Source organism: Muntiacus reevesi, chromosome 2 (assembly GCF_963930625.1).
Source record: "Muntiacus reevesi chromosome 2, mMunRee1.1, whole genome shotgun sequence".
In the NCBI taxonomy this organism is placed as follows: domain Eukaryota; kingdom Metazoa; phylum Chordata; class Mammalia; order Artiodactyla; family Cervidae; genus Muntiacus; species Muntiacus reevesi.
This window is the reverse complement of record NC_089250.1, coordinates 214,244,823-214,261,270: the sequence shown is the minus strand read 5'-3', so window position 1 is coordinate 214,261,270 and position 16,448 is coordinate 214,244,823. Positions and strand designations below refer to the sequence as shown.

The window sequence follows — 16,448 nt, the reverse complement described above, 5'->3', positions numbered from 1 at the left end:
AACCACACATCACAAACCCTCAACTCATGGGGGTCCAACTGGTGTCTAAGAGCCTGAACACGATGTAAGATGTTCAACTTGCATCCAAGGAGACTTTATGTGGAAGCAACAGGGCCTAAGGGCACCTGACAGTCAGTGCTCTGCCAAGTTACCCAGAGCCTCTTTTGTAAAAGTTCTGTGCTGTCAGAGTAGGCCATGGAGCCCCCTGGTAGGATCCAGCTGCCTCCTCTGAAAGCCAGGCAAGCAAGAGGCATTCCAAGTCCCAAGCCAGTGGGGTGAGGCCAAAATGGAACCCAGGGATCACCCCCCTACAGGTACTCTCTGAAGGCACTGCCAAGAAACCAGCAGGTCCCTGTCCTACTCTGCACACATTTCCAACAGTTAGAATTCAGCCCAAGCACCTTTCACAGCCCAAAAGACTGTATGATATGATTTTATGCCTCAGTATCCCCTGGGTGAGATGGAGACAAGGATACATCCACCACAGAATGTTGTAAAGCTGAAAAAGAGAAAACAGATGTAGGGCCTGACTCGGATAAGAGGGCTCCGTGAAAATGTAGAAACTTTCCTCTCAGGCCTGGGAGGAGGGGTAAGAAAAGCAGATATGGAGGGCAGGGGCTGCTTGGCTGGCCATGGGAGAAGCATAGAAGAAAACTACTAGGGTTGGACGAAAAACTAAATGGGAGAAAAGACGTCGTTCTGCTCACTCCCACCTCTAGAACTGAGGCCCCTTCCTGTGATGAAATCATGTCCTTCCACCCCCACGGTCCATTCAATAAGTCAATGCTGACTCAGCCTGCGGAGGCTCAAACAGCCTCATTCTCAGCCCGGCCTGGGGGTCACCAAGATCACCAGCCCCCAGTCTCTCACCCCACCCAGCACCAGTCACAGCTGGCAGTGTCTCCCTCAGAGATGATCCCAGGGACTGTCACCAGGAAGGTTCATAACTGCTCTGACCTTCCTCCTCTCTGTCCAGGGAAGGTCCTGGATGAGCCAGGGGCTCAGAGCTGCAGATAGATGGGGTGTTATTAACTGCAGCCTCCTAGGGGTCACCTCCCAGAGCTCTGCACTCAGAGGGTGAGGCCCAGAGAGTCTGAGGTGCGACCAGGAGGAAGCTTCCAGAGGGAGCAGAAGGCTCTGTGGGCTCAGCAGGACTGGAGCTCAAGTGCTGGTCCCACCGCTGAGTCCTGGACATAGGCCTTGGTTCTGCCCGAAGACTGAGAGGGGGAGACACTGCAGGGGAGCCCCTGCCTGGAGGGAGAGGGGCCCAGAGCAGGCTGGTGCCCCCGTGTCTGAGGGGGGCTGAGTGTGACCACCAGCGGCTCCCCCCTGCTCCTCCCTGAGGGGCTGTAGCTGGGCGGGGACACGGGCCCACCTCTCCCTGAAGGAGCCTGAGCTGGTCCTGCTGCCGCCCCTTCCCCTGGGAGGAGAGACACTCAGAGAAGCAGAGACCAGGAGAGACACAGAGACGGCTAGCCAGGGAGATGTGAGGCGGGAGACAGGAGCTGAAGGGGGGAGGCCCAGCGAGCGTAGGTCAGGACCAGCCCCCAGCGTGAAGATGGGGGCGGGGAGCCCCAGACCATGGTTCCCTCTGCACTGAACACAGGGAGGCCCTTTTGTAATAAAGGAAAAGAAGAAGCCAGGTTGATAAAGGAAGTGCCCGTCACTGTCGGGTGGGCGGGTTTGGGGAAGGCCCCCACCCTCCTCCGTCCTCTGGAGGAGCCTGGTCCTCCCTCCTGGTGCTGAGTCTCCCCCAGGGCTCCCACAGGCCTCCCGTCTGGCCTTGAGGGCTCTGTCTGTCCTCTCACCGGGACGGGGGCAAGGCCATGGGGCTGCCCCTGCTGCTGCCCGGGCTGCTCCTGGCGTCTCTGCAGGCTGGTGAGTGGCTGGGCGTGTCCTGCTCTGCCAGGGACCCCGGGGAGGGGCTGTGGCTGGGTGTGTGTAGAAGGGTCCCCTGGGGTAGCCGGCCAGGCCCCCAACAAACAGAAGGGGTCCCACAGTGCGGGGTCTCCCAACCCTCACCCTCCTGCCTGCCCCAAGCCTGGTAAGGGGATCACCCAGGCCAGAGGGCCAGTCCTCCCCCCCGTCACACATCCCCCTGCAGGTGAGAGTGCCCGACGGTCTGGGGTCACCTTCTGTGTCTCTCCTGGTGGCTTCAGAGTCTCTCTCTCCCTCTTCTAGGTCACTGGGCACAAATAAATCCAGAGCCTCTCTTTGGGATGAAGCAACCGAGGCATCTCTCAGCCCCCGAGGGTGGCTCCATCCTCATCCACTTCTCCTTCTTTCACCCCTGGGAATTAGCCAAGGATCCCAATGTGAGAATATCCTGGAGATGGAAACACTTCCATGGGGAGTACATCTACAAGACAACCCCTCCATTCATTCATGAGAATTTCAAGAATCGGCTCTTCCTGAATTGGAGAGAGTCTGAGAAGACCGGCTCCCTCCGGATCTCACACCTGCGGAGGGAGGACCAGTCTGTGTACTTCTGCCGGGTGCAGTTGGACACACTGACAGACGGCAAGCAGATGTGGCAGTCCATCGAGGGGACCAACCTCACCGTCACCCCCGGTGAGTCCAGCTGTCCCTGAGGCTCTTGGAGGCTGTTGGTACCTTGTAAAGCACGCCTGGTCCAGGCCCCCTCCTCCTGACTTTTCTCAAACTCCTCTCCCTCCCCCTCTTACTCCTCCCCAAGCCTTACCAACTTTACCTTAATCTTCCCTAGGTATCAGCTGCCTCCCTTGCCCATCCCCCTCTCTGCCCTCCAGGTCCAGCCCCTCCCCTATCCCTGGCCCCCGCAGCCTTTGTGCTCCCAGCTGTCCTCCCTTCCCGCTCCAAGCTGGGCTCCCCCCGGCCCCTGCCTGCGCCCCACGTCCTCCAGGTGACTTGACATCTCGGGGTGCGGCTCCTGCCCTTCGCCCTGAGTCCTGTGTGGAGCCCCAGCTACCCCATGTCTGTCCCCCCCAGCCATGAGCTCAACCCGCACACACAGCAGGTGCCGAGGGGCCCTGTGTCCCCATCACCTGATTTCCTGTCTCCCCTTCCTTCTCTGCTCTGACCCCCAGAATATGAGTCTCCAGACCCCCGCCTCCATCCCATCTCTTTCCTCCTCCCTCCATCCTCTTTACCTCCTTGCCTCCCCCCCGCCCATGTGGTTCCGGTCACCCTGTCCCCGTGTCCACCCTGACCTTGCCCCTGTCCTGGTCATGATGAGGCAGCAGTCCCGGCAGCTCCCCTGACTGTGCCCTGTATCCCGGGGGGACACCTCGGCAGCACCGGCCCAGCTGACCTCCCCCAGGACCCCCAGTACAGCGGCCCTGCTGCCGTCCTCCCGTCACAGGAAGGGGGACCGAGGCTCACACAGCAGACGTCACTCTGCCCCGTCACTCCTGGTGCAGGTGGGGTCTGACCCCAGTTTAACTCCAGGGCCTCCCTTCTTAAGCATGAGCTGTGTGGCCTCACCTCCTGACCTGTCATCTTGCTGTCTTGACTACTTTCAACCTAATAATGGACGTGTAGCATCTGTCACTCAGTGGGGCGTCGGAACTTGAACAGTATATCTGACTCCAGGGTAGAGAGGAGGGCTTCTCTTCTAGGCACAGGCAATAAGAGAGTGTGTTATCTGTAGATAATTTTTTTGAAAACTGAAAATCTATTACATTTGTTTGCTTTTTGCAATCACTTGTGCTGGTGATTCTAAGCAGTATCAGTGAAAAATTTCTGCTCCCGGTGGGGATGGTCATGTTCATTTTTACAGGGAAGTAATAAAAAGAAATATTTTTAATCCAAGTGAAGTACCACCATGCAAAACATCACGCCAGAGGAATATATATAGCAAATATAACTCATAAGTTTGAAAGTGGCTTATTAATTTTTAAACAAATAGTAGTTTTATTTATGTAGCCAAATCTAATTATATTCTCATTTGTAGTTTTTCCTCTTTTATTTCTAAACCCAAAACCCCACATCCCACTAGAGTTAAAATATTTTTTCCTAATATTTGTAAGATTTGATTACTTTTCACACAAAAGCTCTTATATATAGTGAGATTCATCTTGGTAAATGGGGTGCAATAAAGAACTAAGTTGATCCTTATACCAAGAAACAAATCAACTGTTCTCACTTTATTTATTGAATATTTTTTCCTTTTTCCACTGATTAATAGGCCTAAGCTTTTAAGTTCTTTTGTAGAATAGCGTCCATTTCTGGTCTGTCTATTCTGTTTCACTAGTCTATGTTTTCTTTTTTTTTAGTATTCATTTATTTGGCTGTGCTGGGTCTTAGCTATGGCACGCAGGATCTTTGTTGTGTGTGGGATGCAGTTGTGGCATGCAGAGCCTAGTTCCCCGACCAGGGGTGGGACCTGGGGCCCCTGCATTGGGGGCGCAGAGTCCTAGCCATTGGACCACCAAGGAAGTCCCTATATTTTGTTGTATTAGTACCACACTGTTTTAGTTATTATAACTTTATCATGTTTCAATGGCTGTTAAGACTTTTTCCATCACAACCACATTACTTCCTTCTCAAACTTCATTAGTGTTGCCTGCCTATTCTTCCACACAAATATGAGAATAAGTTTGCCAAGTTTCTAGAAAAACATTCCTGTTGGTTTTTAAAATCAGAATTGCATTAAATCTATAAAGTAACACAGAAATTTAAATCAGTATAACCCACAATCTTTTCAGTGAGGAACAGGTCCTATTTTATATCCCTAAGTAAACCTTTGTAGTGTTCTTCCAAAGATCATGTGTCTCATAAAACTTTTCATATTCTCTATTTTTATTATTAATGAGCAATATGTTAAAAAATGTGTACTTGATATAATTTTCACTCTAAAAGTACTGCATAAATTCTGGCCAAGATGCTAGGTTATATGCATATGTTTACCTCCACTCCCTCCAAAAATCTACTAAAATGACAGCAAAGGGAATTTTTTTAAGACAAAAACCCAGAGGGACAAAAACATTTGCAAGTTAGGTGGACAAAAACAAAATTTTGGAAGCGGGAAAGAGACCAGAGGATTTAAACCCTAAGTCAACAGTGGGGACACCCAGAAGGAAGGCAATTCACACTGCAAACCCCTTAAAGGGTCAGGAATAGCAGCTCCTAGTACCCATGACACTGGGCGTAGAGGGGATCTGAAAACTAGAGGACTAACTGAAATGTGTTTAGGAAGCAGAGACACCTCCACACCCTCACACCTTACCCCAGCAAAAGACTGGATATATGGGTTCTAGAAACAATAATCCACAGGGAGTCTTGGGGGGGTACCCTGGGGCATAACTGGGGACAAGGGTTCAGTTCTTAAATTCAGAGATTTGGTGAACTGATGAGACCTGAAATACCTTGACCCTTGTAGAGGCCTCGCAGGACGCAGACAGCCAGGCTGGTACTCCCACACCACACCCACTAAGGGCAGACAATCAGGAAACTCTTCTCCGGAATAGCTATCTGATGGGCCTGGAAAGATCTAGAAATCTAACAGATCACTCTACTCATTGTAGAGTGAGTCATACTGTCCTACTCACTGTAAAGTGATCTGAGATGCACTTTCTGCTATAACACAATCACAGCTTTGTGCATGTTGGGAGCCAAGAGGACAGGGTGGCTGGGGCCTTGGCCTTGCACCAAATCCCCTGCAGTCAGGACTGGACCCTCACCTCAGCTGTGCCCAGGATGCCTGAGGTAGAGGGTCTGTTTTTAAAAGCTTTGAACTAAACATTTAAGGAATGCTTGTCTCATGAGATGCAGAAAGCAGATCAAAGGGGAAGGGAACCTAGAAGAATCCAAAACAATGAAAGGAGATTAAAATTTTCAAAGAACCATCATCCTCATAAAGTTAAAGAATTTCATGTATATGACACAATAGAATGCTTTGCAAAGGAGCTTTCAAAACAAAAAAAGAGATCTTAGAAATTAGAAGTATACTAGCAAAGATGGAAAAGTCAATATATGATTGAAAGATGAAGTTCATGGAAATACCTTAAAAGGTGGGAGAAAACTGAAAGATCTGGATATTGTAGTTCAAGAAACTTCAAAGAGCTGGATATTGTTGTGGTTTGAACAGTGGCCCCCGAACAAGTGAATAACATCTTATATGGCTGCAGATGTGATTCTGTTGAGGAATTTGAGATGAGGAGGTTATCTGGGATTATCTGGGTGGACTCTAGATGCTAATAAATATGTCCTTATAAGAGAGCGGCAGTGGGAGACTGGACACAGATGGAAGAGCAGGCAATGTGACCACAGAGGCAGAGACTGGGGTGAAGCAGCCATTAGAAGCCAAAGCAGCAAGGAACAGACTCCCCCCCGCACAGAGCCTCCTGAGCGATGCAGCCTGGCTGACACCTTGATTTCTGCCTTCTGGCCTCCAGAACTGTGAGCAAGTAAACTTCTATTGTTTAGAGTCACCCAGTTTGCAGCAATTTGTCATAGCAGCCTTAGAAATATAATATAGGAATTATAAGGAAGGATAAGACAAATTGAAAATTGGTCCAAGAGTTCCAATCTCTGAACAACAGAAGTTTTAAAAGCAGAGAAAAAAGAAGGCCATGGGGAAGAAAATATCAACAAAACTACTACAGAAATTTTCCAGAATGAAAGAACCCAACAACATGAGTAAAAATAAAAAAACCAACCCTGGGGTACTGCAACATAAAAATTTCAATACACCAGGGATAAGTTCAGTTCAGTCACTCAGCCGTGTACAACTCTTTGCGACCCCATGGACTGCAGCACGCCATGCCTCCCTGTCCATCACCAACTCCCAGAGTTTACTCAAGCTCATGTCCATTGAGTCTGTGATGCCATCCAACCATCTCATCCTCTGTCCTCCCCTTCTCCTCCCACATTCAATCTTTCCCAACATCTGGGTTTTTTCAAATGAGTCAGTTCTTCACATCAGGTGGCCAAAGTATTGAAGTTTCAGCTTCAGCATCAGTCCTTCCAATGAATATTCAGGAGTGATTTCCTTTAGGATGGACTGGTTGGATCTCCTTGCAGTCCAAGGAACTCTCAAGAGTCTTCTCCAACACCACGGTTCAAAAGCATCAATTCTTCGGCGCTCAGACTTACCATCCAACTCTCACATCCATACATGACTACTAGAAAAACCATAGCCTTGACTAAGACGGACCTTTGTTGGCAATGGTTTTTGTGGTAATGTCTCTGCTTTTTAATATGCTATCTAGGTTGGTCATAACTTTTCTTCCAAGGAGTAAGCATCTTTTCATTTCATGGCTGCAGTCACCATCTGCAGTGATTTTGGAGCCCCCCAAAATAAAGTCTGTCACTGCTTCCACTGTTTCCCCATCTATTTGCCATGAAGTGATGGGACCTGATGCCATGATCTTAGTTTTCTGAATGGTGAGCTTTAAGCCAACTTTTTCACTCTCCTTTTTCACTTTCATCAAGAGGCTCTTTAGTTCTTCTTCGCTATCTGCCATACGGGTGATGTCATCTGCATATCTGATAAAGGGAGATCCAATACATTTCCAAGGAGGGAAGAAAAGAGAGTCAGGAATTAGAGTGACTTGGCTGTCTCAATAGCAATAGAGGACAGTGAAAGGCAACGATTGAGTGTCATGAATCTCCAAGAGAAAATTATTTTGTTTAATCCTTTAACAAATCAAATAGCAAATATTGATTGAGTGCCTGCTATGTGTCAGGTCCTAAGCTGGGCACTGAGGAAAGAGCAGTTAAGACAATACAGAACAAAACATTAATGTCCTTAACCATGGAACGTAACACTTGATTGTAGAAAGAATATCTCACACACACAAAAATTAAATGTGTGTGTCAGGTGGAAGTGAAGAGAAAAGCAGGAAAATGAAGCAGAATCAGTGGCTAGAGGTGCTAGGGTGCTGCTTTATTCAGATGGAACAGGAAGGCCGCTGGGACATAAGTCAGAGTCCTGGTAGGAGGCAGCTGCTCCAACAGGGTAACTGAGAGTTTTGATGGAGGGCACAGGGTAGGGAAACCAGTCAGGGACAGTGAGACCCCTGGGACCAGCCACAGGCCTAAGAAGCAGGGGGAGGAAGGTAGGTTCTGGGACCTAGAAAGGAGCTGTGGCCTCTGGGGAGAGAGTTTTGTGTCCATTTGACTGGCTGAGGGACGGCCAGACAGTTGCTGAGACATTATTTCTGTGTCTCTGTGAAAGTGTAGAGAGATTATCCCAGTGTGGAGAGAGGAAGTCCCAGGGTTCAGTCCTGGGACTTCCTCTCTCTACACTCACTTACCAGATAAGCCTGTGATTTAGAAATGTGAGGTTAATGCTAAAAAATAGCAAGAGGTGCTAAAAACAGTTCAATCTGGGGAGTGGGAAAGGAGTGAGGAGGGGGTGCTGTTTTTACAACCTGTGGGGAGTTTGTTGATGCTTTAAATTATGTGCCTATACAACTTATATAAAAATAGATGTTACATTTTAAAAATAAAAGTACTGGTAATACATACTTGCACATAGTTTTAAAAACAGTCAAACAGCACAGAAGGGAATCAAACGAAAAACACATTCCTCTCCGCTTTTATCTCTCAGCTACTACCCCTTTCTGCAGAAATGCTCTCTCCACAGATAAGAGATACAGATACAGATGTACAAGAGATGGAACATAACAGACTCAAACTGCACACTCTACTGATCTTCAGCTGGCTATGTTTACTTCATTGACCTGAAGTATCTTTCCACTTCAGCACATACACATCTACGCCTTTCTTTTTAAATGACTGCATAGTTTCCCACTGTGGCAATGGATTGTAGTCCACTTAATCAGTCTCATATTTAAAGACATTTAGGCTGCTACCAAATCACAAATAAAGCTGCAGTGAACACCCTCAAACACAGGCCTTTGAACACTTGTACCAGCACGTCCATCGGGTAATTTCCCAGCACAGAAATCACTGAGTTTAAGGGCGTGCTCGGATATCTTACAGATACACCCAAACCCTTCCCAAAGGTTGTGCCAACCTGTACTCCCGTTGTGTCAATACTAGGTATTTTCCCCTGACTCAGGTCAGTTTAAAACAAAAATAGCCTTTATCCTTTTAATCTATATTTCTAAAAGTTATGAATGATTATTAGCATCAGAATTATGTTATCATTTTATGAAATGAATTAGAATTGTACCGTTTTCCATATTTTTCTGTTCTAGAATCTTCTGAGAATTATCTGTTCCTTAAATATTCACAAGAATTTTTCCATTAAATCTTCTGAACTTGAAATCTTTATGAAAAATAGTTCTTTAATAGTGTTCTCAATTTCTTCTTTGTCTAATCCATTAAAGGTTACTATTTCTTAAATGCATTTTTAAAAATTATTATTTGTCTCAGAAAATCATCCATTTCACAGAGGTTTTTAGAATTATCAACCTATAATTGAGCACACACTCACTCATGATTTTAATACTCTTTGTTGTTGTTCGATTTACAAGAGTCTTGTCTGTTTCCTTGTCGTTGTTTTTTTCCCCTCTAACCACTTTCTGCATTTATTATTCTTTCTGTTGTCCTGTTTCCTAAAAACATTTATTCCTGCATAGGTTTTCATTACTTTTAGTTTCCTTAGAGCTAGTTCCTCTCTGTTTGGTAACTTTTTTCTTTGGAAATTGATTTTTTAAAACCTTCATCCCATCTTAAATAATTATAGCATCATTCATTCATTGCAAAACTTTCATTCCATTTTAAATAATTATAGCATCTAATACTATGAATTTAGCTTAGAGTTTGGCTTTAGTCATATTCCAGTTCATGGGGTCGCTAAGAGTCGGACACAACTGAGCGACTTCACTTTCACTTTCATGCATTGGAGAAGGAAATGGCAACCCACTCCAGTGTTCTTGCCTGGAGAATCCCAGGGACAGGGGAGCCTGATGGGCTGCCGTCTATGTGGTTGCACAGAGTCAGACACGACTGAAGCGACTTAGCAGCAGCAGCATATTCCAGGAGTTTTTAAAATATACATATATATTGCTGTTGTTTTTATTTTCTAAATAGCATGTCATTATATATATTTCTTTGATTAAGAATTTAAATTTTTTGTCTCAATTGAGAAACAGGATTCATACTTTCATTATTAATTTCTACTAAGTGGACAGAGAATTCAGTCCACACAAGATTTTACTGGAGTTGGGTTTTTTGTATGTGGCTTAGTATTATGCCAGTTTTTTCATGGTGCCTTAAACATCTACAAAGGTAGCATCTGTTTGTAGTATGTAAAGTTCAATACATATTCATTTAACAGTAATGTATTTCCAGTAATACTAGGTGCTTTACAGATGTTTTCTCAGTTAGTAAAACAATCATGTAAAATGAAAAACACTGTTTGAATCCACTTCTACGAGGTACCTAGAGCAATCAAATACTTAGGGTCAGAAAGTAGAACAATGAATGCCAGGGGCTGGGAGGAGGGGGATTGCGGGGTCAGAATTTAATGGGGACAGAGTTTCCGTTTGGACAGATGAAGTTCGGAAGATGGATGGTGATGATGGTTGCACAATAATGTGAATCGACTTGATGTCATTTAAATATGGTTAAAATGGTAAATTTGTGTTGTATGGATTTTACCACAATAAAAAAAAATTGGTTTTGATCCTGTGATTTACTTCTCCCTATATGTAAGTAATGAAATGAGGTTCTGAGATCACAGCACTGATCAGTGGTAAAGTCAGGGTTCAAACAGAGTGAAGAAGATACAGAGCTTCCAGAATCTCTCTTTGTTACTCCCCTCTCTGTGGGAGAGCTTCAGAGAGTTGCTCCCCACTCCCCACATTCCCCAAACTGGGGAACAAGATGTGACAGTTTTCACCCAGATACTTCTAGCCCTTCAGTGAATAATCTGCATATTTCTCTTGTCTTCCCAGGCAGCAAGACAACCACCCAGAACCCCACCACCACGGCTGCCACCACTGCTACAGCTGGCCTTAAGAACTCAGAGAGTGGAAAGAGTTCGTGGTCTTGGCTCCAGAGTACGGAAGCTATAGTCGGGTTGGCACTGGCCAGCGCTGTGCTCGTAACCACAATTGTGGGGCTGATTGTGTACTTTAGATGCAAGAGAAGCAAAAGTAAGTGACCCAGGACCTTCAAGCTCTCCCCAAGATTCCCAGCTAAGTATTTCTCAGAACCCTCCTGCATCAGAATGACCAGAGCTGCTCAGCAAAAATGCAAATTCCTTCTGGGCCTGGGAATCTGCATTTTACCTCCTCATGTGGTATTTGTGTCATCAAGTTTGGGACTCACCGCTCAAGACCAATCCCTCTCTACAAACCTGATAATTTCCAGTTCTTGTCTCCTGACTTAATCCTTTCTCATTAGTCTCCCGTTTGGTTCACAAGGAGGGAGGGCCTGTCCTGGGAAACATAGAAGAGAGAGAAAGAAGGGACAGGAAGGTGGCTCCACTCAGCAAGTACTGGTTGGACACCGATTTTCCAGAGCCTGGCTGGTAACTGGAAATGCAAAAGTAAATAAAGCACAGGCCCTGCTCTCAAGGATCTGGGGGCCAGGAGGAAGAGGGGAGCAGTTGCTTCAAGGGCTAACAGCCCCATGTGGAAAGAGCTGTGGTAGATTGGGAGGAAGGAAGGGACATCAAGGAAGATGTCCAAGAGGAGGTGCAAAACTATCAAAGAATGAAGAAGAATTAGGCAGGTGGTGAGGGTGGTATAGAGGTCACTGTCTTTCCAGGGGGAAGGAAGGCATTCTAGGGACTGGAGGTGGCTCAGGGCTGTGGAAGAGCCAGGAGATGAGAAAAGACGACCTTGGAAATCACATCTCAGAGCCTCTGACCCCAGAAACAGTATGAAGCAGCGAAGTGGCCACCTCAGCTTGGCCTTGCAGATACACAGTCTATGGTGGAGAGGCCAGGCTGGGGTCACTCTGAAATCGATATTTTATTTGGCAGAGCAAAAACCATAGTGGTTGTGTCCTGAGATTAAGAATGAGGGTATGAGATGAAGAAAAAAACGTGATGTAATCACTGAGAAAATGCAATATGGTATTTAATGATCAATTTAGATGAGAAGCCATAAATCTGTACAAGCATCATTGTATTTGATTGTGTTTTTTTTCAGCAGTATTCAACTAAAACCTTTAGAAATGACTGATTAAGAACTAATTCCCTGGTGGTCCAGTGGTTAGGACTCTGTGCTTTCACTGCCTAGGGCCTGGGTTCAATCCCTGGTTGGGGGAGTAAGATCCCATAAGTTATGCCATGGCCAAAAAAAAAAAATAATTGTGCTCATCTGCTAGCATCAGAGAACAGAAGTAACAGTGGGCAAATAACACAGAGGGGACTTTTTTTCCTCTCATCTAAAAGGATCTGGAGGCAGAAAGCAGAGAATACTAAGACACTGAGTCTCCTACTGGTCTGCTCACTGTCCTGGATACTGACTTCTATCCTGAAGGTTGCTTTATGTGCAAGACAGCTGCTAGGTTGCCAGATTAGTGAATCTAAAGAGGAAGTAGGACGTAGGAGGAAAAGACAAAAAGACTATGTTCCAGCTGTCTGTCCTTTTAAAGAGTCTTCCTAAAATTCCTGCAGCCATGAAATTAAATGCTTGCTCCTTGGAAGACCAGCTATGACCAAGTTATATAGCATATTAAAAAGCAGAAACATTGCTTTACCAACAAAGGTCTATCCAGTCAAAGCTATGGTTTTTCCAGTAGTAATGTATGGATGTGAGAGTTGGACTATAAAGAAAGCTGAGCACCGAAGAACTGATGCTTTTGAACTGTGGTGTTGGAGAAGACTCTTGAGAGTCCCTTGGACTACAAGGAGATCCATCCTAAAGGAAATCAGTCCTGAATATTCATTGGAAGGACTGATGCTGAAGCTGAAACTCCCATACTTTGGCCACCTGATGCAAAGAACTGACTCTCTGGAAAAGGCCCTGATGCTGGGAAAGATTGAAGGCGGGAGGAGAAGGGGAGGACAGAGGATGAGATGGTTGGATGGCATCACTGATGTGATGGACATGAGTTTGAGTAGGCTCCGGGAGTTGGTGATGGACAGGGAAGCCTGATGTGCTGCAGTCCATGGGGTCACAAAGATTCAGACATGACTGAGCAACTGAACTGAACTGAAAAATCCTCCCCACAACTTCCCCTTATTTTAATACATCATCAGCTAGATTTCACCATAGGTCCCACATCTGCCTGTAGGGGGGGTACCCTGACACTCCAAATAAAATCAAGGTTCTGTAACTGAATAAGAAGAAGGGAATGGATATGGGGCAAACAAATAGCATCCTTCTGCCCGAGGGCACAGCCAGGATTGGAGATGTGTCAGCAAGTGTGCCAGAAGCACAGGGGGACCCAGGGGGTCAGGTAGCCCATGAGAGGGCACAGGTGGAGAGGAGAGGGCTTAGTGGGGGGCTTGGGTAACCTGAGAGAGAGCGGATCGTCAGGAAAAGAGTGCAGTGAGGTCACGCACAGGTACAGAGGGATGATGACCAAAGAGAGCCGGAAGGAAGGAAAGTTGAAGCATAAAAATGATACCAGTGTTTACTATGTCAGAGTTCTTAGTCCCAGTGAAAAAAAAAAAAGTCCAGGATGTGACTGAGTGGAACCGAGGTCAATGGAGTTGGGGAGGTGGATAAGTCCAACCTGTTCAGAGGGTGACAGGGCACAGGGGGCAGGGAAGAACTGCTCTTCTGACTGATGGTGAGGACAAGGCGGGACAGGTGTGGGCAGCCTCAGGGTGCCTGCAGGGTGGCGGCTCTGAGTCCTGAGCCCTTCCCAGGGAGGCTTCAGATGGGATGGGGCAGAGAAGGCGGGGAGGAGACAGGCCTAAGTGGACAGCTCAGTGACACGCTGTTGGTCCTCCTACAGGTGCGCAGACTGAAGCCGGGACCCCAGCCAGGTGAGCGCTTGTCCTCCAGTATGGGGGGTGCGGTGGGACGGGGCTATTTATGAGCAAGAAGTTTCCTCCCGAGAACAGCACCAGGGAGCCTTTCACGGGCCTCCCCTCCTGGACCTCCATCCACATCCTCCAAAGTCCCCACAGGCCAGGCTCTTCACTTCCTGAGGCTCCCGATCCTTAGAAAGTCAGAGCAGTGGACCGGCTCTTTCTCTGACTCTCTCCCAGAACATATCCCTTTGTCTGTCTCTGGCACCCGCCTTTCTTCCTTCCATCCCCAGGTCTCAACCTTTCCCCCTGTTCATCCTGGTCTGTCTCCCGATTGAACACTGTCCTTCCAGAACACACCCACCCCCTCCACGCTCTGTCCCCTTTCTTACTCCTCATCCAGTCTGTCCTCTGCCCTGTGACTCGGCTCTGGCCTGTCTCTCCTCAGAGCGGCTTCCTCTCGGCCCCAGCCTGGCTCCCTCTCCTCTAGTCCCGGCTCCTCTTCCTTCCCTGACACTCACCCTCCTCACTGCCCACCGCGTTCCTTTCTCATCCTCTCTGCCACGTCCAGGCTTTTCCTTCTCACAGCCCCTCCCTCCTTTCTCGCCTTCCTGACTCTTGACGGTGTCCTCCCGGGACCCCTCCCCGGAGGGCGTCTCCTTGGGAACCAGGGCCTGAGCACCGCCCAGGGGACCTGAGAGAAGCTCCCTGGTTCTCATGCTCCAGTTTGGACCCAGGCACTGCCGCAGAGAGGACAGGCGCCCCCTCCTGCATCTCCTCCCTGAGCCCCTCAATAAAGCCGCTTCTCTGCAAGAGTCCACCCCAGTCAGCTCTCAGGGACGGGGCTACACTGCAAACGGCCCCTCAACCCCATCCAGGCAGCCTCCTCCTGAGAGCCCCAAACCTCTGCCTTCATGTCTGAGTGTGACCAGGCAGGTCACAGAGCCCCCACTGAGAGAAGCGGCCCGAGGCAGGTGGCAGCTCTTTCCTGACCAGACTCTGACACATTAATGCCCTCCTGTTCCCACTCAGGGAGTCCTCCCAAAACTCAGAAGAGAATTACGAGAACACCGGGAGTAAAGGTAAGTCCTGCCGCCATCATCCTCGCTCTCACCTGGGGCTTCTTCTCCCCACACCCCATTCCCACACAGGTTCCCTCAACATCCTCCTCTCCCCTGCCTCACCCACCCTCCCCTGAGACCCTGGTCCTGACCTAGAGATGACGTCACTGCTGGAGCCCCTGCCCATTTCTCTACCTTGGCTGCCTGGTCACCTGATCCTGGCACATGTTGATTTTTTCTAGGACAACATGTAGACCCCAAGCCGGATGCCAAGGTAAGCAGCTCAGATTAGGGCCTGAAAGGATGAGAGGGAAGTCTGGAGAAGGGGTGTGGAAGAATAGAGGGACTGCGGTGTAGTCAGGGCATCAGCTGTGGGATCATGGCTCTGGGATGGGACTCCCCGCCCCTTCACCTGTCTCACTCCTTCCCCTTTCCCTTCTCCCCCAGGATGATGGTGGTGGCAGCGGAGGAGTCCTCTATGCCTCCCTCACCCTCTCTACATTAAACTCGCCAGCAACAGCAGTGCCTCCCTTGCCCCGTCCCCAAGAGGGCCCCCAGGAAGAGACCCTATACTCTGTCTTAAAAGCCTAAGCAGTGGGACAGAGTGGGGACCTCCTTCGAGTCAACGGCGCACAGGGATCTCAGCTCCTCATAATCTCCTCGGCCAGACGCAGACAGCTCAGAGGCCAGCAGGTGCGGGGCCACCAAGGACCTGAGAGTCACACAGCCCCCACCCCGATTCCCTCTTCACCTCCCCAGCCTTTCACCACAAAAATAAAAGGACCTGTGCAATCTGCCTGAATGCATCTGCGGAGAAAGCTGACGTCACCTTCAACTTCTGTCCTTCCGGAAGTTGAAAAAAATGAACCTTGATAGATAGCTCACACCCAGATCCCTCCCCTGTTACTTCTGTCCGGTGACTGCCTCAGGTCAGGGACCAATAAATCTCCAAAGACTGGTAATCAGTCCAGAAACCAAGGTCCGTCCCCCTAATCTAACCCTTCTACTTTGCTTAGGACAATAACTAGCATGTGTCGTGTTCGTGCTTTACGTGCATGGCCTCATTTCAGCATCATCAGCCACTCTCTATGGCACTGGATGCACCATTCGGGACAGGAAAACAAGAACCAGAATGGTCACAGCACTTTCCCCGAGGCCATGTTACCAGTAAGTGGCTGAGGCAGGCTGGGAACCCAGACCTGCCCTCTCAATCTCCTTCTCCTAAGGCTCAGGTGTCATCGCCTTCCCAGATCCCTATACTGACAGGTCTCCCACCAGAAGGCACCATGTGCCCAGTGACATGGAGAAGAGGAAGAAGCCAAAAAAGACCAAGTGGTTAGACACAAACCAAACCAAGTAAACCAGTAACCTGGTTTATTAACATAAACTGCACAACTCTGACTTTAGCCAAGTAAGCTCACAGCCAATGAACAACCCCAATACTTCTCAGCTTCTTGGGGATCCTGAGAGGCTCTTCACCCAGGAAGGAGTGACAGAGCAGGAAGGAGGCACAAGTCCACAGCTATTCCTCACAGAAGGCCACAGCGAGCTCCCCTGTG

The 16,448-nt window shown here is 48.2% G+C and overlaps 1 protein-coding gene across 1 annotated transcript; it reads left to right on the top strand.

Moving 5' to 3' along the window:
• The first annotated feature begins 1,700 nt into the window (after positions 1-1,700).
• On the top strand, positions 1,701-16,444 carry PILRA (paired immunoglobin like type 2 receptor alpha). The gene is made up of 7 exons (XM_065924959.1): positions 1,701-1,878; positions 2,182-2,571; positions 10,851-11,051; positions 13,813-13,843; positions 14,861-14,910; positions 15,132-15,163; positions 15,337-16,444. The coding sequence occupies exons 1-7, from the start codon at positions 1,827-1,829 to the stop codon at positions 15,478-15,480; spliced, it is 900 nt and encodes a 299-aa protein (XP_065781031.1). The 5' UTR covers positions 1,701-1,826; the 3' UTR covers positions 15,481-16,444.
• The last annotated feature ends 4 nt before the right edge of the window (positions 16,445-16,448 follow it).

Excerpts from the sequence above, each read along its gene's own strand:
- PILRA (XM_065924959.1), top strand. The coding sequence starts at position 1,827 with ATGGGGCTGCCCCTGCTGCTGCCCGGGCTGCTCCTGGCGTCTCTGCAG. Across the intron at positions 13,844-14,860 it reads GAAGCCGGGACCCCAGCCAG|GGAGTCCTCCCAAAACTCAG; the intron begins GTGAGCGCTTGT and ends GTTCCCACTCAG. Across the intron at positions 14,911-15,131 it reads CGAGAACACCGGGAGTAAAG|GACAACATGTAGACCCCAAG; the intron begins GTAAGTCCTGCC and ends GATTTTTTCTAG.